Below are 23,197 nucleotides of genomic sequence, written 5' to 3' on the forward strand. Positions count from 1 at the left end.
ATTCCTATAAATACCCTTTTTTGTGCCCACCTGCCCCCCCCCCCCCCCCCCCGCGTGTCAGGAACCTTGTCGCCTCTTGCCCTGTCTTGGAGACGCTCTTTCTAATGCTCATTTTGGGATCTATTAAATGGCAATGATAGAAAATCACCTATAACCGTAAGTTATCGCTACAGAGCGGCACCTTGGCGATACTATCCTGAAGAGTTAAGGGTTAGCTTTGCTGGGCCAGTCTGAGAGATATGTGGGTGTGTGGTCCAGGTTTGCCAGATCAAACTTGCCAGACTTGGACTTTCAGTTTCACTTAGTAAACAAAAAATAATAATAATTCTAAAAAAAATAAACAACATAAAAATATCTTAAGAAATGTAACAATTTGTTAAATTGACTTCCCCAAACATGGAAGGGGCCCCCAGATGTACAGGTTGAAGCCCTATTACTGGCAAAAATGCCCATTTTTGACGTTCATGGGATCTTTGGCCTCTTAATAAATAAACCCCACTAACTCCAGTTACGACTGCTCTACGCTGGGGTCCATTGTAACCTGGCCCCCACTAACACAAATAATACTTTGCTTATATAAACAAACCAGACGGTTTTGCATTAGTTTAAAAGCCATACACATAATGGCCATACCGATCACCGTGTACACCGACAATAAGAGGAAATAGTTTGGGTGTTCTGGAAAGACATCACCAAACCCAATTGTAGTGAGTGTTACAAAGCAGAAGTAAAACGCCTCCAACATGTTCCAATCCTCCCATAGTGGGAGAATAAAAGCCCCCAGCATGATATACGCCACCACCACAAATATGATGATCACCACCGGAACATCCAAATGGTCAAGTTCTTCCCCAAGTTTGTCAAAGTTTGAAAAGGCTGAGTGAGTAGAGGGCTTTACAACCAGCTCGGGGCAGGAGTGGCACCTCTCATAGGGGCGTTTCCTGGGCAATGTCCTCAGGTTCTGTTTTACAATAATCAATTCAAAAATGTCTATGTTCTGCATCTGCAGGTATCTCCTCTTCACTGTGTCCTGACTTTTCAGGACCTCCATCAAATTCAGGGGCTCCTTGACCGACACTCGACTGTCCAAAGTTGACTCAAAGCTACATTCTTCTCTGCGGCTTTTTAGGCTGGAAAATTTGCTGGGTACATTGGACTTGTGCTTGAAACATCGGTGCCAGGACTCACGGATACTTTTATACTTCCTGGACATGTAGCCGGCGAGAATATCTCCTAAATCTGCCAGTACCAAAAGCATGAGAGGTATACCTATTGCGGCATACACCATGCACGCAATCCTTCCCGACACAGTAACAGGGGTCAAGTGTCCATAACCTGCAAGAGAGACAAGAGACTTCAGAGGGATAGGATGTCAGACATTGCACACCAGGAACATCCAGCTTTCATCTGTAAGAATTATTTATTATGACCCTGTGGTAACTTACGTAAAAATTACAAACTGACTCCACAGTCTCAAGCACCCTAAGAGGGGACCTTTTATAAGAATTCATATTATCTAGCACTCCAATGTGGGTTTTCCACAAATAATACAATAGTTACATGGTATATTACAAGGATCCCTGAATTTAATACAGAGTTAAGTTTCTCTTTATAGCTACATGCGGGAAGAACAGAAAGTAGGCCATACAAGGTATAACAGCACAGAACCATAAACAAGTAATACCAAGACCTCAATAGCTCCAAGCAAAGCCAGTACCAGTGTAACTGGAGCAGAAGAAATAAGTAATGAGACAGGAAGGAAGAGGGCACTGCCCGTAAGAGCCTACAAGCTAATGGGTGGGAAAACCGATAACAGGCACAAGGAGGACTCAGAGGAGGGGATCAAGGGCAGGTGGAGCGCATAGGAGGTGAGGTTAGGCAGATGGTTGGTAGGCGTTTAAGAACAGGGGAGTTTTCAGTGCCTGTTTGAAGCTGCACAGACTAGGGAAGAGTAGGATATGACAAGGGAGGTCATTCCAGTGGAGATGGGCAGCCCGGGAAAAGTCTTGGATTCAGGAGTGGCATGTGGAGATTAGAGTTGAGGAGAGGCGACGGTCATTGGCCGATCACAGGGGACAGGAGGGAATGTGTATGGAGACGAGGTTAGAGCTGTAAGGAGTGGTAGAATGGGAGAGGGTCTTGTAGGTGAGAGAGAGGAGTTTGAAGAGGATTCTGTAAGGGAAAAGGGAACCAGTATAAGGCAAGGCAGAGAGGGGAGGCAGAAGAAGAACGGCGTGGGAGGAAGATAAGTTTGGCAGCCGCATTAAGCATAGAAGAAGTGGAGCGAGGTGACATCGGGGAAGAATGTGAGGAAAAGGTTACAGTAGTCAAGATGGGAAATGATAAGAGCATGAGTAATAGTTTTGGTGACATCCTGGGATAAGAAGGGATGGATGTAGGCAATTTTTCATAGTTGTAAGCGACAGGATTGGGCAAGAGATAGAATGTGGTGGCAAAGGAGAGGGAGAAGTCCAGAGTGACACTCAGGCAACGGAAAATGGAAACAGATGATATGGTTGTGTTGTTAACAGTGATTGAGTGGTCAAGGTGGGAGGAAGATCTAGAAGGGGGAAGACAATAAATTCAGTTTTAGCAATGTTAATTTTAATAAATTGTAAGAATATATAGGAGGAGATGGCGGAGAGAGGCAGTCCCATACACGAGAGAGGAGGGGAGGGAATAGAGGAGGGGAAGAGAGGTAGAATTGAATGTCATCGGCGTATTGGTGATACTGGAGACTGAAGGAAGTGATGAGTTTACCCAAGAAGGTAGTGTACAGAGAGAAGAGCAGAGGGACTCTGAGACTCCTACGGGAAGGGAGGGGGAGCCAGAAATGGAAACAGAGAAGGAGCGGTTGTTGAGGTATGAGATAAACCATGCAAGTACAGAGCCAGAGGGGATGGGCCACGGTGTTGAAGGCCGCAGAGAGGTCCAGGAGGATGAGTAGGGAGAAGTGGCCCCTGGTGATGATGATTATGGATTTAGCCAAGAGAAGATCGTTGGTGACTTTGACCAGGGTGGTTTCAGTGGAGTGGAGGGGGCTGAAGCCAGATTGGAGAAAATCAAGGAGGGAGTTTTCCGAAAGGTACCTGGTGAGGTGGTTGCAGACAATCTAGTAGTTCAGATGCAAAGAGGAGAAGCCAAATGGAGCTGTAGTTAGAGAGTGAGGCGGAGTTAAGATTGGAGTTTTTTTTAGAATGGGAGAGATGAGAAAGGTGTGCGAGGTAGGAACAGTCAGTGGGGAAGAGGGAGCAAAGGATGTGAGAGGAGTTGGGAACCAGGTGGCTGGTAGATGGGGGAGAGGATAGTATTAGGGAGTGGACTTCTTCACCAAAAGTGAGGCGGAAGGAGCTCCAGAGTTGGTTGTTGGAGGGAGAAGAAGTGGGAGTGGTGGGGGTAGCAGAAGAATGTTGCGAGGATAAGATATGAAACATGATGGCATCAATGTTGGAGGAGAAAAAGGAGGCAAAAGTCAGTGGCAGAGAGGGAGAGCAGGATGGAAGGGGGGGAGAGCTGAATGTAGCAAAGAAGCGGCGGGGATTAGGGGGTTTAGAAAAAATGAAGGACTTAAAGAATGATTGTTCAGTGAGGGAGAGGGTGGAGCTATAGGAAGAGAGGATACATTTGAAGTGAAGGAAGTCAGCCAGAGGCGTTCAGCAGCACAAGAACACTTTTAAAAGAAGCGGGTAAATTTATAGTGCCAAGGGTGGGGGAACGGGCGGGGAAGGGGGGCCGAAGAGGTGGGGTGACATCATCAAGGACAGTGGTAATGGAGTGGTTGTAGAGAGAGGTTGTACTATTGGGACAGACCAAGGTGAGTAGAAGAGAGAGGAGAGTTTCAAGAGAGGAGGAAAAAGTAGTAGGGTTAAAAAGCATCTAGATTGCACCTAATAAGGGTAGATTTGGACAAGGGGGTTTCCAGAGAAGAGGACAGAGAGAAAGAGAGGAGATGGTGGTCAGAGAATAGGAAGGCATAGAAGTCAGAGACAGCACATTGATGGGAGAAGATGAGGTCAAGGAGTGACCAAGACAGTGGGTGAGGGATGAGGTCCATTGACTGAGCCCAAAAGTGATAGAAAGGGCGAGAAGTTTGATGGAATCTGGGTCAGTGTGGTTGTCAATTGGGATATGAAAATCACCTAGTATGATGTAGGGGAGATCAGAAGAGAGGTAGTGGGGAAGCCAGGCAGCGAATAGAATGAACTTCAAAGAAGAAGAAAGAGAGGGACGGCACAGTGGGTATAACACAAAAAAGTACAGTTGGCGGAAAGGAGGATGTCCACACCACCTCCTGGACGGTCATCCGGTCTGGTGAAGCGGGTGAAAGAGCAGCCTCCATGGGAGAAAGCAGCAGGGGAAGCAGTGTCAGTAGAAGAGAGCTAGGTTTCGGTGATGGCAAGGAGGTTAAGAGAGTTGGAGATAAAGAGGTCATGGATAGAGGGCAGTTTATTGCGGATGGATCTGGAGTTACAGAGGGCAGAGGAGAAAGGGGGAGAGGGAAGTGGGGAGATATGGATGATATTACAAGGGTTGCTGGAGCATGGTGGTAACTAAGTTGTGATAAGGACAGTGAAAGGGGTAGAGGGTGAGGATTGGTATTATTATTATTATTAATTTTTATTTATAGGGCGCCACTAGGTGTCTGTAGCACTGTACAGGGACAAACGATTACAATATGAGGTGAGACGGCACTGTACAGTAAACAATAAGCACAGTAACTCAATAAGCTCGAAGCACAGCTAGAGAGGGGGGGAGGAGAGGAAAGATTTGCATATGCTGGAGCCTGAGAGGGAGGGCGCGGATAACAGGAAGACCCCCAGAGGGCGAGGAGAGAAGCGAGAGGGATCGGAGGGCAGAGGGTCCTCGAGGAGGAGGGCTAGGTAGCTTGTGAGCAGAGTTAGAAGTGGTGGAAACAGGAGGAGAGATGGCACTGCTCAAGTGAGCGTACAATCTAAGGGGAGGGGTATAGGACTCTCTATACACGGCACTTGCCGTATTGAGATAGGCACAACACACTACTGTATACATACAATACATATGTGGAATATAAAGTCCGAGCAGCATGAACAGACAAACATAAAGTATTCATTTATTGTCTTCTATTAATAGTATAGTCAATAATGAAAAAACATTAAACAAAGTGTTTTTTCCCAATTAAATACATTTATCATGATGTTATTAATGTCTACTGTGCATAATAATGCATTTTTACAGTAGCTCTTGATTTTAAACACATGTTCCACCATGTATACACAGCCGTTATCACTAGCAATTGGCACTTATACCCGACCAGTAGCTGGTGCAAGTGATACGGTAGACAACCACGAACCTTTGAAACACTCAAAACTTGAATCGGATGCAGCTGCATGCGCGTGAGCTTGACACACCCTCACTGTACATTGAATACATGCGCCCTTTCCCCGTCCCATTCCCCCCTTGAAGTTGTAGCTTTTCATAACTGTCATTTGTGCTTGAAGATGAATTGCATACACCTGCAGTGCAATTTAACACAGAATATGGCATTTGCGTTCCTTAGTGAATCAAGCCCTATGAGTTTGTTATTCAGTCTGTGCTTTGCACAGTGCTGGGATGACTTTTGTTGGTACCAGAAATGGGATACTTCAGCGGAAGAGTCCATACAAAGTTAATGTGCTGTGTATCTGTGTGTACCTGGCAGATGCTATGATAGGACTATTCACTCTGCTCCCAAATGTAACATTCAAACTAGAGCAGCCTTGTTGGGTCATAAACCAGCGGAATTAGTAAGTGTAGGCGTGTCGCAGGCATTTACTGGTTGTATCTGTATGCCTCAGTTGTATGGGCATGAAAAATATGGCTAAAGTTTTCCTAAAGTAATCATTATATACAGGTTCATTGCCAGATTTAACGTATTTTAATATATGGTTAGTAAATATGTTCTGGTCACCACAGCTCATCCAGCTCAGCTCATCTCTCTGCAGACTTTCTCACCCACTTATAACTATCTCCTTTCTGAGTCATTGCCCTTCCCCCCATCCCCCGATGCAGAACACGGGGGCAGATTTATTAAAAGGTGAAAAACCCCATTGCCAGCAAAAACTCCTGATAGGGCTTCTCTTGCTTCATCCTATACATGTTCGGTGTTACCACTGGGGATAACATCACTGTGACCACTGGTAACCGCATCAAAGTATCGCGCCCCCATTCCTTTACATGGGGACGGGAGCATAGTCATTAAGCATCGTAGTCACCACCCTGTTAGCGCCATCTCAGGTTACCGTTACCTTTTATCTGGCTGGATCTTTTAAAATAAATAGAGGTAATGCTCCACTCACCGAACAAGTGATATTTTTTCTGAGGGGAGATGGAGACACTATAGATATAATATAGATAGATAGATAATTCAGACTGTAAGCTCCAATGGGGCAGGGACTGATGTGAGTGACTTCTTTGTACAGCGCTGCGGAATTAGTAGCACCATATAAATAAATGATGATGACGATATATGTTGAACATACCTCCAAGCTGTTCAGGAATCGGGACAAATGTCCTGATCTGTGGGACAGTGGGACAGGTTGGAGGCATGAGGTTAGGACACCATATGTCACAAACAGAAGACAGCTGACAAAGTATTGAGTGGATAGATGACACAGTAGAGCAGTCATGTCCGTGTTGTCATGTTGTGGATCTGTTCCCTGTTCCCTCCAACCAAAGCGATCTGGAAATCATAGAGTTAAAAATGCAGGAAACATCCTTCAGATTGTGAATGTTTGATTTTAACTCTTTCCTTTCCGGACTGCTCAGCTTAGAGGCAGCATTATAAGTCTTTTTATTGTGATGGTGCATTACAGAAATCTATGGCTGCACCGTGCGAGATACAACGTTTCCAGGGGCTGTTTTCTTTAGAGAAGATGAAGAATCTCAGATCTCAGTAATTTTAATCCGGATATAGACTTGTAAAACCTCCTGTTTAAGTGAGGTCTGTTGGGGAAAAGGTTGATGAGAAAGATAAAAATGCCCCAAGTACCATCTTCATTAGTGGAAATGATGAAATTCTGCAGATTCCAATGTGGGAGGAGCTGCAGGAGGTCTCAGCAATAATCAAACAACGATATAAAACTCTAACACTAATCTGATTAACAGCCACCTGTGTGGTTTAGGGGAAGAAATTGAAAGTTCTTCATTTTGGTACTCAGCGCAGTCCATGTTAGGACAACCCGAGGGCCAGACTGGGGGTCGACACAGAGAACCGCAACTGACAAGGAGGTCAGAGGAGAATCAGCATCACAGACACAAGATGGGGGTAAGAACTATTATCAGCAAACTGAAACGTGAATGTTATCTATGCCAGGACCCTGGCTGCCTACATGTGGCCTGCTGAGTGTGGTCTGCTGAGTGTGGTCTGCTGAGTGTGGACTGCTGAGTGTGGTCTGCTGAGTGTGGACTGCTGAGTGTGGTCTGCTGAGTGTGGACTGCTGAGTGTGGTCTGCTGAGTGTGGTCTGTTGAGTGTGGAAGGCTGAATGTGGTCTACTGAGTGTGGACTGCTGAGTGAGCTCTGCTGAGTGTGGACTGCTGAGTGTGGTCTGCTGAGTGTGGTCTGCTGAGTGTGGACTGCTGAATGTGGTCTACTGAGTGTGGACTGCTGAGTGTGCTCTGCTGAGTGTGGTCTGCTGAGTGTGGACTGCTGAGTGTGGTCTGCTGAGTGTGGTCTGCTGAGTGTGGACTGCTGAGTGTGGTCTGCTGAGTGTGGACTGCTGAGTGTGATCTGCTGAGTGTGGAAGGCTGAATGTGGTCTACTGAGTGTGGACTGCTGAGTTTGCTCTGCTGAGTGTGGAAGGCTAAATGTGGTCTGCTGAGTGTGGACTGCTGAGTGTGGTCTGCTGAGTGTGTACTGCTGAGTGTGGTCTGCTGAGTGTGGACTGCTGAGTGTGGTCTGCTGAGTGTGGAAGGCTAAATGTGGTCTGCTGAGTGTGGTCTGCTGAGTGTGGTCTGCTGAGTGTGGACTGCTGAGTGTAGTCTGCTGAGTGTGGACTGCTGAGTGTGGTCTGCTGAGTGTGGACTGCTGAGTGTAGTCTGCTGAGTGTGGACTGCTGAGTGTGGACTGCTGAGTGTGGTCTGCTGAGTGTGGACTGCTGAGTGTGGTCTGCTGAGTGTGGTCTGCTGAGTGTGGAAGACTGGAATGAATCAGCTGAAGAAACAAAATAATCAACCAGAAGTTCTACAAAGGAGGATGACAACTCCAGGCTGGGTGCATCCTCAGTACCTGTGGCGGGTATCCACTATGAAGCCACGAGTCACATGACCAATGTAAGATGGACACTATGTGACCTCACTGCCCCTAAACGCACCAGAGAGATACCAGTAAATACTGCACTATATGTACCTAGTACACACAAACAAAGGCAGTATTGTGTCATTGCTACGTTGTCACAATAGGGAAGCGTCCTATGTTTCAGGAGAATATATTACTGATACTTTATATCAGCTGAAGTGCAAAACAGCGGCCAACACCACAAAACAGGATCTGACAGGGGCAGTATCCAAAAATGGCACCAACATCTAGGACATAGGACCCCCAGAGCAGTAAGGAAGCCTGATATAAAGCTGCTCACTAAAGGTATCAACATTGATCAGTGCAGTCGGATGATGAAATGCACTAACTAAAAGGAAATCTCTTCCAATCTCCAGTCGCAGACCTGAGCAGCCCCTGGTCCTGATGCACAGAGCCCTGCGCGGACCAATGACCATTCAGCCCCTGGTCCTGATGCACACAGCCCTGCGCGGACCAATGACCATTCAGCCCCTGGTCCTGATGCACACAGCCCTGCGCGGACCAATGACCAATCAGCCCCTGGTCCTGATGCACACAGCCCTGCGCGGACCAATGACCATTCAGCCCCCGGGAAGGAAGAAGTATTCTCTTATGTTCACCGATGATCAGTCAGGATATACAACATTCTACTGGCTTCATAACAAGGAAACTGTACCAGGGACACAGAGACGGTATCTTGCTCAAGTAAGAACATGTTTGTTCAGATGCCAAAGATTCTACAGGCAATGAGACTATCGTGAAAAAGAATGTAAATGTGTTCTAGACCACAGTACCATATAATGCTGGACAGAATGTGATATCAGAGAGAAAGAACTGTACTCTCTGGGGAAGAGCTTGTGGCTCCTCATTACCTGCGGAATTCACACCCTCACCTGCAGAGCTGTCACATGCTCCTTCCCTGCATTCATCTCTGACCTCATCCCTCTCGCACTCTGCAATCTAACTCTGACCTACGTCTCGCCCCCTTCCTGGCAACCACCACTCACTCCGGCCTCCAAGATTTCTCCTGTGTTACTCCCCACTTATGGAACTCCCATCCCACCTGACCAAACCCTCCCCAACCTTTAGTCTTTCAAGCCCTCTTTCAAAATCCTCTTCCTCCTAACTTTGGCCTATCCTAACCCCAACCTGATACTACTCCCTCTGCATGATCTTCCAGCTATAGTCCCATCTACACTCTGAGAACCTCTAGCTTCTATTGTCTCAGCATTGTCCTCTCCCCTCTAGACTGTAAACTCCAATGAGCAGGGCCCCCTCTACCTTCTGTGTCAGGTCTGCAACTCATCTGTATTTGTCTTTTTTTTACTTGGTATTTGCATTTTGTATGATTTGTCATTTCGACTGTCTAGGAATGTGGAGTATTTTGGTGCATTACAAACCATGATGGTTAAGTGGGAAAAGTATACTCTGTGACATAAATATTCCAACAACATATTGGGGTGAAGCTATCATGACAGCTTGTTACCTCCAAAATCATTTACCCAGAAAGGCAAAAATTCCATATGAACAGCTGAGCAGAATAAATTCTATAGCTGAAGCATTAACAAAATTTTTGGATGCAAGGACTATGTCCATGTTCCAAAAGAAAAGTACATGAAATGGGAAGCTTTAGCTAATGAAGATATTCTTGTAGGTTACAGGGAGAGTCAAAAAAGATACAGAAGACTGCACCGAAACACCAAAACGATAACAATTAGCACAAGGATACTGATTGACAAGACAGTTTCAGTAGTATTTCAGCCAGAGCAATAAGCAGAAACACTGGAAAATGAGCAAAGTGACATTCAAATTGAATTTTGCAATCCAGCAGTTATCCATGTAGCAGCCTAAGGACATGCTGGAAAAGAAGAAGAGAACTTTGTTTCCAAGTCTCAGAGATCACTCGACGAACTCGAAGAATCAACCAGAGCATGGAACTCTGAGGTGAACAAGGTTTTGGTACATTCCGTACTGACTGTACTGATTTTGGAGGACGGTAATGTGCAGAGACTCTTTCTCCAGTGATGAGAATTTTTTTTTTATTGCTGCAATTTACTAAAAATATATATTTCCAGACCAGCTGCGCACAATTCATCCTGCCCTATTGATTAGTGGGTTAATTTATCGCTGCACCGGGACAGTCTCTCTAGATATGCGCATGCGTAATCTGGCAAATCCGTCTTGCACATGTGCATTGGAACTGAAAGGAACGCCTCTTCCAGCAGGCAAAAGTTTTGAGTATGGTGCCTAGTAAGCTAGCACCACCCTGGCTAAGGGTTAGGAATGTACATACTGTATACGCTGATAGCGCACATGACAGGACACCAAGAGAGTGTATGAGCCTATGGGGGATGATGAGCGTTTAGGGATGAGAATATTTGGGCTAATAAGCCATAGGTTGTATGAGCTTATGTGGGCTGATGAACCTGTAGGGTGCATGAGCCTATCTAGGCTGATGAACCTGTAGGGTGTATGAGCCTATGTGGGCTGATGAAACTGTAGCGTGTATAAGTCTATATGGGCTGATGAACCTGTAGGGTGTATGAGCCTATGTGAACCTGTAGCATGTATGAGCCTATATGGGCTGATGAATCTGTAGGGTGTATGAGCCTATATGGGCTGATGAACCTGTAGGGTGCATGAGCCTATGTGGGCTGATGAACCTGTAGGGTGTATGAGCCTATGTGGGCTGATGAACCTGTAGGGTGTATGAGTCTATGTGGGCTGATGAACCTGTAGGGTGTATGAGCCTATGTGGGCTGATGAACCTGTAGGTTGTATGAGCCTATGTGAACCTGTAGGGTGTATGAGCCTATGTGGGCTGATGAACCTGTAGGGTGTATGAGCCTATATGGGCTGATGAACCTGTAGGGTGCATGAGCCTATGTGGGCTGATGAACCTGTAGGGTGTATGAGCCTATGTGGGCTGATGAACCTGTAGGGTGTATGAGCCTATGTGAACCTGTAGGGTGTATGAGCCTATGTGAACGTGTAGGGTGTATGAGCCTATGTGAACGTGTAGGGTGTATGAGCCTATGTGGGCTGATGAATCTGTAGGGTGTATAAGCCTATCTAGGCTGATGAACCTGTAGGGTGTATAAGTCTATGTGGGCTGATGAGTCTGTAGGGTGTATGAGCCTATGTAGGCTGATGAGTCTGTAGGGTGTATGAGCCTATATGGGCTGATGAGTCTGTAGGGTGTATGAGCCTGTCTAGGCTGATAAACCTGTAGGGTATATAAGTCTATGTGGGCTGATGAGTCTGTAGGATGTATGATCCTATATGGGCTGATGAGTCTGTAGGGTGTATAAGCCTATCTAGGCTGATGAACCTGTAGGGTGTATAAGTCTATGTGGGCTGATGAGTCTGTAGGGTGTTTTGAGCCTGTCTAGGCTGATAAACCTGTAGGGTATATAAGTCTATGTGGGCTGATGAGTCTGTAGGGTGTATGAGCCTATGTGGGCTGATGAGTCTGTAGGGTGTTTTGAGCCTGTCTAGGCTGATAAACCTGTAGGGTATATAAGTCTATGTGGGCTGATGAGTCTGTAGGATGTATGATCCTATATGGGCTGATGAGTCTGTAGGGTATATAAGCCTATCTAGGCTGATGAACCTGTAGGGTGTATAAGTCTATGTGGGCTGATGAGTCTGTAGGGTGTTTTGAGCCTGTCTAGGCTGATAAACCTGTAGGGTATATAAGTCTATGTGGGCTGATGAGTCTGTAGGGTGTATGAGCCTATATGGGCTGATGAGTCTGTAGGGTGTATGAGCCTATGTAGACTGATGAACCTGTAAGGTGTATAAGCCTATGTAGACTGATGAGTCTGTAGGGTGTATGAGACTATATGGGCTGATGAGTCTGTAGGGTGTATGAGCCTATGTAGACTGATGAACCTGTAAGGTGTATAAGCCTATGTAGACTGATGAGTCTGTAGGGTGTATGAGCCTATATGGGCTGATGAGTCTGTAGGGTGTATGAGCCTATATGGGCTGATGAATCTGTAGGGTATATAAGCCTATCTAGGCTGATGAACCTGTAGGGTGTATAAGTCTATGTGGGCTGATGAGTCTGTAGGGTGTATGAGCCTATGTAGACTGATGAACCTGTAAGGTGTATAAGCCTATATAGACTGATGAGTCTGTAGGGTGTATGAGCCTATATGGGCTGATGAGTCTGTAGGGTGTATGAGCCTATATGGGCTGATGAATCTGTAGGGTATATAAGCCTATCTAGGCTGATGAACCTGTAGGGTGTATAAGTCTATGTGGGCTGATGAGTCTGTAGGGTGTATGAGCCTATGTAGACTGATGAACCTGTAAGGTGTATAAGCCTATGTAGACTGATGAGTCTGTAGGGTGTATGAGACTATATGGGCTGATGAGTCTATAGGGTGTATTAGCCTATATGGGCTGATGAATCTGTAGGGTGTATAAGCCTATCTAGGCTGATGAACCTGTAGGGTGTATAAGTCTATGTGGGCTGATGAGTCTGTAGGGTGTATGAGCCTATGTAGACTGATGAACCTGTAAGGTGTATAAGTCTATGTAGACTGATGAGTCTGTAGGGTGTATCAGCCTATATGGGCTGATGAAACTGTAGCGTGTATAAGTCTATATGGGCTGATGAACCTGTAGGTTGTATGAGCCTATGTGAACCTGTAGGGTGTATGAGCCTATGTGGGCTGATGAACCTGTAGGGTGTATGAGCCTATATGGGCTGATGAACCTGTAGGGTGCATGAGCCTATGTGGGCTGATGAACCTGTAGGGTGTATGAGCCTATGTGGGCTGATGAACCTGTAGGGTGTATGAGTCTATGTGGGCTGATGAACCTGTAGGGTGTATGAGCCTATGTGGGCTGATGAACCTGTAGGTTGTATGAGCCTATGTGAACCTGTAGGGTGTATGAGCCTATGTGGGCTGATGAACCTGTAGGGTGTATGAGCCTATATGGGCTGATGAACCTGTAGGGTGCATGAGCCTATGTGGCCTGATGAACCTGTAGGGTGTATGAGCCTATGTGGGCTGATGAACCTGTAGGGTGTATGAGCCTATGTGAACCTGTAGGGTGTATGAGCCTATGTGAACGTGTAGGGTGTATGAGCCTATGTGAACGTGTAGGGTGTATGAGCCTATGTGGGCTGATGAATCTGTAGGGTGTATAAGCCTATCTAGGCTGATGAACCTGTAGGGTGTATAAGTCTATGTGGGCTGATGAGTCTGTAGGGTGTATGAGCCTATGTAGGCTGATGAGTCTGTAGGGTGTATGAGCCTATATGGGCTGATGAGTCTGTAGGGTGTATGAGCCTGTCTAGGCTGATAAACCTGTAGGGTATATAAGTCTATGTGGGCTGATGAGTCTGTAGGATGTATGATCCTATATGGGCTGATGAGTCTGTAGGGTGTATAAGCCTATCTAGGCTGATGAACCTGTAGGGTGTATAAGTCTATGTGGGCTGATGAGTCTGTAGGGTGTTTTGAGCCTGTCTAGGCTGATAAACCTGTAGGGTATATAAGTCTATGTGGGCTGATGAGTCTGTAGGGTGTATGAGCCTATATGGGCTGATGAGTCTGTAGGGTGTATGAGCCTATATGGGCTGATGAGTCTGTAGGGTGTATAAGCCTATCTAGGCTGATGAACCTGTAAGGTGTATAAGCCTATGTAGACTGATGAGTCTGTAGGGTGTATGAGCCTATATGGGCTGATGAGTCTGTAGGGTGTATGAGCCTATATGGGCTGATGAATCTGTAGGGTATATAAGCCTATCTAGGCTGATGAACCTGTAGGGTGTATAAGTCTATGTGGGCTGATGAGTCTGTAGGGTGTATGAGCCTATGTAGACTGATGAACCTGTAAGGTGTATAAGCCTATGTAGACTGATGAGTCTGTAGGGTGTATGAGACTATATGGGCTGATGAGTCTGTAGGGTGTATTAGCCTATATGGGCTGATGAATCTGTAGGGTGTATAAGCCTATCTAGGCTGATGAACCTGTAGGGTGTATAAGTCTATGTGGGCTGATGAGTCTGTAGGGTGTATGAGCCTATGTAGACTGATGAACCTGTAAGGTGTATAAGCCTATGTAGACTGATGAGTCTGTAGGGTGTATGAGACTATATGGGCTGATGAGTCTGTAGGGTGTATTAGCCTTAATGGGCTGATGAATCTGTAGGGTGTATAAGCCTATCTAGGCTGATGAACCTGTAGGGTGTATAAGTCTATGTGGGCTGATGAGTCTGTAGGGTGTATGAGCCTATGTAGACTGATGAACCTGTAAGGTGTATAAGCCTATGTAGACTGATGAGTCTGTAGGGTGTATGAGCCTATATGGGCTGATGAATCTGTAGGGTGTATGAGCCTATGTAGACTGATGAACCTGTAAGGTGTATAAGTCTATGTAGACTGATGAGTCTGTAGGGTGTATCAGCCTATATGGGCTGATGAAACTGTAGCGTGTATAAGTCTATATGGGCTGATGAACCTGTAGGTTGTATGAGCCTATGTGAACCTGTAGGGTGTATGAGCCTATGTGGGCTGATGAACCTGTAGGGTGTATGAGCCTATATGGGCTGATGAACCTGTAGGGTGCATGAGCCTATGTGGGCTGATGAACCTGTAGGGTGTATGAGCCTATGTGGGCTGATGAACCTGTAGGGTGTATGAGTCTATGTGGGCTGATGAACCTGTAGGGTGTATGAGCTTATGTGGGCTGATGAACCTGTAGGTTGTATGAGCCTATGTGAACCTGTAGGGTGTATGAGCCTATGTGGGCTGATGAACCTGTAGGGTGTATGAGCCTATATGGGCTGATGAACCTGTAGGGTGCATGAGCCTATGTGGCCTGATGAACCTGTAGGGTGTATGAGCCTATGTGGGCTGATGAACCTGTAGGGTGTATGAGCCTATCTAGGTTGATGAACCTGTAGGGTGTATGAGCCTATCTAGGCTGATGAACCTATAGGGTGTATAAGTCTATGTGGGCTGATGAACCTGTAGGGTGTATGAGCCTATATGGGCTGATGAGTCTGTAGGGTGTGTGAGCCTATCTAGGCTGATGAACCTGTAGGGTGTATGAGCATATGTAGACTGATGAACCTGTAGGGTGTATGAGCCTATATGGTCTGATGAACCTGTAGGGTGTGTAAGCCTATCTAGGCTGATGAACCTGTAGGGTGTATGAGCCATCTTACCGACTGTAGTGAATACAGTACAACAGAAAAATAAGGAACTAAGAAAAGTCCACTGGACGTCATCCTTCATGTATCTGGCAATCAGCTGCCTTGAAATATCCTTGAAACCTTCAGTATCTGGAGAGAGAGGAGAGATTGTGACAGATTGAACAGCATAACAGAAAGATATAGAAGATAATAATAATAGTAATAATAATAAAAATAATAATGAGATTAAAATTTTGGGTATATTGGGTGTGGCAGAGTCAAGCAAAGATGTTAAGATGGGAGTGAAACACTAAGTTTTGACTGTGACATAGCCCAGTTATATCCCAATAACACATCCCCCAGTTATATCCCAATAACACATCCCCCAGTTATATCCCAGTAACACATCCCCCAGTTATATCCCAATAACACATCCCCCAGTTATATCCCAGTAACACATCCCCCAGTTATATCCCAATAACACAGCCCCCAGTTATATCCCAGGTACACATCCCCCAGTTATATCCCAATAACACATCCCCAGTTATATCCCAGTAACACATCCCCCAGTTATATCCCAATAACACATCCCCCAGTTATATCCCAGTAACACATCCCCCAGTTATATCCCAGTAACACATCCCCCAGTTATATCCCAATAACACATCCCCCAGTTATATCCCAATAACACATCCCCCAGTTATATCCCAGTAACACATCCCCCAGTTTTGTCCCAATAACACATCCCCCAGTTATATCCCAATAACACATCCCCCAGTTATATCCCAGTAACACATCCCCGTTATATCCCAATAACACATCCCCCAGTTATATCCCAGTAACACATCCCCCAGTTATATCCCAATAACACATCCCCCAGTTATATCCCAGTAACACATCCCCCAGTTATATCCCAATAACACATCCCCCATTTATATCCCAGTAACACATCCCCCAGTTATATCCCAGTAACACATCCCCCAGTTTTGTCCCAATAACACATCCCCCAGTTATATCCCAGTAACACATCCCCCAGTTATATCCCAATAACACATCCCCCAGTTATATCCCAGTAACACATCCCCCAGTTATATCCCAGTAACACATCCCCCAGTTATATCCCAGTAACACATCCCCCAGTTATATCCCAGTAACACATCTCCAACTTGTATCCCAGCAACACATTTCCCAATAATATATCTCCCAGTTTTATCCCAATAATACATTTCCCATTTATATGCCAGTAACACATATCCCAAATATATCCTAGAAACACATCTCCCAGTTACATCCCAGTAACACATCTCCCAGTTATATCCCAGTAACATTAGCACATACCCGTTATATCCCAGTTGTATCCCAGTAGTATATCTCCCAGTTATATCCCAGCAACACATCTCCCAGTTGTATTCCAGTAACACATCTCCCAGTTATATCCCAATAATACATCTCCCAGTAATTTCCCAGTAACACGTATCGCAATTATATCCCAGTAACACATCTACCAATTATAATATCCCAAAAACAAATCTCCCAGTTATATCCCAGTAACACATCTCCTAGTTGTATCCAAAAAAACACATCTCCCAGTTATTTCCTAGTAACACGTCTCCCACTTATATCCCAGTAACACATCTTCCAGTTGTATCCAAAAAAACACTTCTCCCTGTTATGTCCCAGTAACACATCTCCCAGTTATATCCCAGTAACATATCTCCTAGTAATATCCCAATAAAATATATCCCAGTTATATCCCAGTAACACATCTCCCAGTTATATCCCAGTAACACGTCTCCCAGTTATATCCCAGTAACACATCTCCCAGTTGTATCCCAGTAACACATCTCCCAGTTATATCCGAGTAACACGTCTCCCAGTTATATCCCAATAAAATATATCCCAGTTATATCCCAGTAACACATCTCCCAGTTATATCTCAGTAACACATCCCCCAGTTATATCCCAATAACACATCCCCCAGTTATATCCCAATAACACATCCCCCAGTTATATCCCAGTAACACATCCCCCAGTTATATCCCAGTAACACATCCCCCAGTTATATCCCAGTAACACATCCACCAGTTTTGTCCCAATAACACATCCCCCAGTTATATCCCAGTAACACATCCCCCAGTTATATCCCAGTAACACATCCCCGTTATATCCCAATAACACATCCCCCAGTTATATCCCAATAACACATCCCCCAGTTATATCCCAGTAACACATCCCCCAGTTATATCCCAATAACACATCCCCCAGTTATATCCCAGTAACACATCCCCCAGTTATATCCCAATAACACATCCCCCAGTTATATTCCAATAACACATCCTCCAGTTATATCCCAATAACACATCCCCCAGTTATATCCCAGTAACACATCCCCCAGTTATATCCCAATAACACATCCCCCAGTTATATCCCAGTAACACATCCCCCAGTTATATCCCAATAACACATCCCCCAGTTATATCCCAGTAACACATCTCCAACTTGTATCCCAGCAACACATTTCCCAATAATATATCTCCCAGTTTTATCCCAATAATACATTTCCCATTTATATGCCAGTAACACATATCCCAAATATATCCTAGAAACACATCTCCCAGTTACATCCCAGTAACACATCTCCCAGTTATATCCCAGTAACATTAGCACATACCCGTTATATCCCAGTTGTATCCCAGTAGTATATCTCCCAGTTATATCCCAGCAACACATCTCCCAGTTGTATTTCAGTAACACATCTCCCAGTTATATCCCAATAATACATCTCCCAGTAATTTCCCAGTAACACGTATCGCAATTATATCCCAGTAACACATCTACCAATTATTATATCCCAAAAACAAATCTCCCAGTTATATCCCAGTAACACATCTCCCAGTTGTATCCAAAAAAACACATCTCCCAGTTATTTCCTAGTAACACGTCTCCCACTTATATCCCAGTAACACATCTTCCAGTTGTATCCAAAAAAACACTTCTCCCTGTTATGTCCCAGTAACACATCTCCCAGTTATATCCCAGTAACATATCTCCTAGTAATATCCCAATAAAATATATCCCAGTTATATCCCAGTAACACATCTCCCAGTTATATCCCAGTAACACGTCTCCCAGTTATATCCCAGTAACACATCTCCCAGTTATATCCCAGTAACACATCTCCCAGTTATATCCGAGTAACACGTCTCCCAGTTATATCCCAATAAAATATATCCCAGTTATATCCCAGTAACACATCTCCCAGTTATATCTCAGTAACACATCCCCCAGTTATATCCCAATAACACATCCCCCAGTTATATCCCAATAACACATCCCCCAGTTATATCCCAGTAACACATCCCCCAGTTATATCCCAGTAACACATCCCCCAGTTATATCCCAATAACACATCCCCCAGTTATATTCCAGTAACACATCCCCCAGTTATATCTCAGTAACACATCCCCCAGTTATATCCCAATAACACATCCCCCAGTTATATCCCAATAACACATCCCCCAGTTATATCCCAGTAACACATCTCCCAGTTTTATCTCAGTAACACATCCCCCAGTTATATCCCAATAACACATCCCCCAGTTATATCCCAGTAACACATCTCCCAGTTTTATCCCAATAACACATCCCCCAGTTATATCCCAGTAACACATCCCCCAGTTATATCCCAGTAACACATCTCCCAGTTTTATCCCAGTAACACCTCTCCCGGTTATATCCCAATAAAATATATCCCAATTATATCCCAGTAACACGTCTCCCAGTTATATCCCAATAAAATATATCCCAGTTATATCTCAGTAACACATCTCCCAGTTATATCCCAGTAACACGTCTCCCAGCTATATCCCAGTAACACATCTCCCAGTTATATCTCAGTAACACATTTCCCAGTTTTATCCCAGTAACACCTCTCCCAGATATATCCCAATAAAATATATCCCAGTAACACATATGCCAGTTTTATCCCAGTACCAAGTCTCCCAGTTATATCCCAGTACCAAGTCTCCCAGTTATATCCCAGTAAAACATATCACAATTTTATCCCAGTATCACATCTTCCAGTTATATCCTAGTAACACATCCCCCAGTTATATCCCAGTAATATATCAACCAGTTATATCCAAGTATCACATCTCACAGTTATATCCCAGTAACACATCTCTCAGTTTTTCATATTCTAGCAAAATCCGCCCAGTTATTGTCCGAAGCTAATTGAACAGACCCATTTGGCCTTTTCACACCCAGTATTCCACCGTTTCCATAAACATACCCAAGGCTCATATGCACAGATCCTATTTGACTGACTCCATTACACAGACCACATTGCCACCTGTTCTTTCCCAATTGCACAGACCACATTGCCATCTGTTCTCTCCCCATTGCACAGACTACATTGCCATCTGTTCTCTCCCCATTGCACAGACCACATTGCCATCTATTCTCTCCCCATTGCACAAACCACATTGCTATCTGTTCTTTCCCTATTGCACAGTCCACATTGCCATCTATTTCTTTCACAATTGTACAGACCACATTGTCGTGTGCATTGGTACAGTGTACAGTTTGTACATCCCATGCAGGGTGCTGTCTGTTTCTTAGGATATATTTGTGCAGTTTCTGATAACTTACCATTTATGATGCTGGAGTTTTTCGAGACATCCCAGAGTTTATCCAAAAGTTTTTCAGTTTCGGATGTTTGATTTTTCTCAGAGCTCTCCAGTTTCTGAAATACCAAAGCCCCTATAATGCTATAAAGGACCAGGGAACATACGAGGCAGACGTGGGGAAAGAGGCACCAGAAAGTGGCCTTCCATCTCCTGAAACACCTCTGCTTCTCGGACATGGTGCAGAAGTGCTGAGCGGGGAGGAATGATCCGCTGCCAGGGATGAGGATTCCGCATATAATCTCCTGCGCCTCCCTCCTCCAGCGTATAGGATCAGTTCTCACACATGCACTTTGTATCCACTTTACAATGTGCAGATCCCAGTGGTGGAAGAAAGTGTGATCAGCCAAAAGGCTGAAGTGCTCTAATAACTTAATGACAGCCCTTATTGATCTGTACAGTGAGCAGCGTATCGGCCCAGACAGTAAAGGGTTCTTGGAACCAGCGAGGAAAGTAAAGTAGAACTGTACCTCTTCTGCTATTAGGGAGAATTTATGTCTTGTTTTCTTCTATGCCTTTAATTGCTGAAAAAAGGGTTGGGGGGGTCTTGGGGGGGGGTCTTCCTAGGAAGCTGGTCAGAGACCTACTTATCATGGCATCCATGGAATAGGCTTTATCTAGAGGGTCCTGGGGGGACCATTCCCCTAGGTCTTTGGTACCCCTGAGGCCAGGGCTCTCCTGCCTGCGGTTACTGGTCATCGTGTATACTGTATATTTATGTGTAATTCCAGTCTTATATGACCACCCAGCTATATATTTATTAATGCAAAAAAAGCGATAGAGCGTTTTACTGTGACAATAACTTAGCGTTATTCAGCATTATGTATCACAGACCGGCCACAGCCACAACATTAAAACCACTGACAGGTGAAGTCATTAACATTGATTATGTTGTTACGATGGCACCAGACAAGGAGTGAGATATATTAGGGAGCAAGTAAACAGTTATTGAAGTTGATGTGTTGGATGTAGGAAAATGGGTAATCGTAAGCATCTGAACGACTTTAACAAGGGCCAAATTGTGACGGGTCAGAGCATCTCCAAAACGGCAGGTCTTGTGGGGTGTTCCCGGTATGCAGTGGTTAGTACCTACCTTAGTGATCCAAGGAAGGACAACTGGTGAACGGTGACAGGGTCATGGGTGCCCAAGGCTCACTGAAATTGCTGAAAAAGTTAATGTTGACTATGACAGAAAGGTCTCAGAACACACAATACATCGCAGTTTGCTGCGTATGGGGCTGTGTAGCCGCCGACCGATCAGAGTTCCCATGCTGGCTCCTGTCCACCACCAAAATCGTCTACAAAGGACACGTGAGCACCAGAACTGGACCATGGAGTAATGGAAATGGACTGGTCTGATGAATCATGTTTTCTTTAATGTCATGTCGACGGTCGGGTCCATGTGCGTCGTTGGAAAGAAGGCAGCCGGCGGAGGCAGTGTGATGTTCTGGGCAATCTCCTGCTGGGAATCCTTAGGTCCTGGCATTCATGTGGATGTTACTCTGACACTCACCACCGACCTAAACATTGTTACAGACCAAGTACAGCCCTTCATGGCAGCGGTATTCCCTGATGACAGTGGCCTCTTTCAGCAGGATAATGTGCTCGGTCACACTGCAGGAATTGTTCAGGAATGGTTTGAGGAACATGACAGAGATCAAGGTGTTGACTTAGATCCAAATTTCCCAGATCTCAATCTGTGGGATGTTCGAGCCACGGAGGCCCCAACTCACAGCTTACAGGACCTGCTGCGAACGTCTTGGTGCCAGATACCACAGGGCACATTAAGGAGGTTTTGTGGAGTCCATCAGTCGACAATATTAGGCAGGTTGTTTTAATGTCATGAGATACAGTATATATATATATATATATATATATATATATACCGGGTATATATATGCAGTATATATAAAATTAGTCCTTTAATTGGTAAGAATGGGGCAGAGGATTTGGGTTTTGGATAAACACAACAATATGTGACCCAGAATCCACATTGCAAGGTCCCCTCTCATCCAAGCCCTGTACCCCCCACACCCGCTGTACACCCGCTGTAGCTCCCTGGTCCTGATGGAATCTTATACAGAGCAAAGAGCTGAGACTGCGTATCACTCAAACAATCCACACAGTGCAAGGGTGTCAAACTGTCACTAACTCTGTGTCTGCTCAGCTAGAGAAACCCTTCCCACTGCTGCAGAGGAACCTGCACGGGGGACACGTTTAATTATAGTATAAACACTTCAGTTATATTGTGTATATGATTTAGCTCAGTAAATTTTATAAATATTGATTGGCGCTCATTAAGGATACAATATTCATAACTCCCAATTTATTACCTTGCAAATCAAGGCATTGTACGTGTGTAAACGTGAGTGTGCGCTCACTGCCCCTGGGGGCATGGCCCACATTGCCATATCTCCCGTTTTTTTTTTTGGCACTTCTCAAGTGCAAGACCACCAGCAACTCCCCTCCCTAGAAAACACCCTTTAGTTGTTGTGTGCACCAGTTACAGGTCACAGCGGTAACCCCGACACACCGAACAATAGTCCTGGGGGTTATGTTGGTGGGACAGTCCCCAAGAACAGGGATGGTTGGGTGGTCGCCCAAAGCCGATGTATATAATGAATATGTTATCATTCTGGTCTTTCTCATTCATTCTCAATGTGAGGAGGGGAAGACACAGACTGAGAGTTATATAGTGGAAGGAGCAGGGTCACCCAGCAGCACAGAGTATATCAGGAGATGAGTGATATGTTAGTGAGGACAGGGCTGCATGTGACAGGGGCAGTGACATGATGTGAGGAGGGGAATGGAGGCAGCAGGAAGCCACAGACTGAGAGTTATATAGTGGAAGGAGCAGGGTCCCCAGCAGCACAGAGTATATCAGGAGATGAGTGATGTGTTAGTGAGGACAGGGCTGCATGTGACAGGGGCAGTGACATGATGTGAGGAGGGGAATGGAGGCAGCAGGAAGCCACAGACTGAGAGTTATATAGTGGAAGAAGCAGGGCACCCAGCAGCACAGAGTATATCAGGAGATGAGTGATGTGTTAGTGAGGACAGGGCTG

At 45.2% G+C, this 23,197-nt stretch overlaps 1 protein-coding gene across 1 annotated transcript; it reads right to left on the reverse strand.

The window, feature by feature from the left end:
- Window positions 1-339: 339 nt before the first annotated feature.
- KCNK18 (potassium two pore domain channel subfamily K member 18) lies at window positions 340-20,311 on the reverse strand. Its single transcript, XM_075215520.1, has 3 exons — window positions 20,077-20,311; window positions 15,481-15,594; window positions 340-1,335 (listed from the first exon to the last, which is right to left on the reverse strand). Exons 1-3 carry the CDS (start codon window positions 20,309-20,311, stop codon window positions 509-511), a joined length of 1,176 nt encoding a protein of 391 aa, XP_075071621.1. The 3' UTR covers window positions 340-508.
- Window positions 20,312-23,197: the final 2,886 nt, after the last annotated feature.

The sequence above is a fragment of the Mixophyes fleayi genome, chromosome 6 (genome assembly GCF_038048845.1).
Source record: "Mixophyes fleayi isolate aMixFle1 chromosome 6, aMixFle1.hap1, whole genome shotgun sequence".
NCBI lineage: Eukaryota > Metazoa > Chordata > Amphibia > Anura > Limnodynastidae > Mixophyes > Mixophyes fleayi.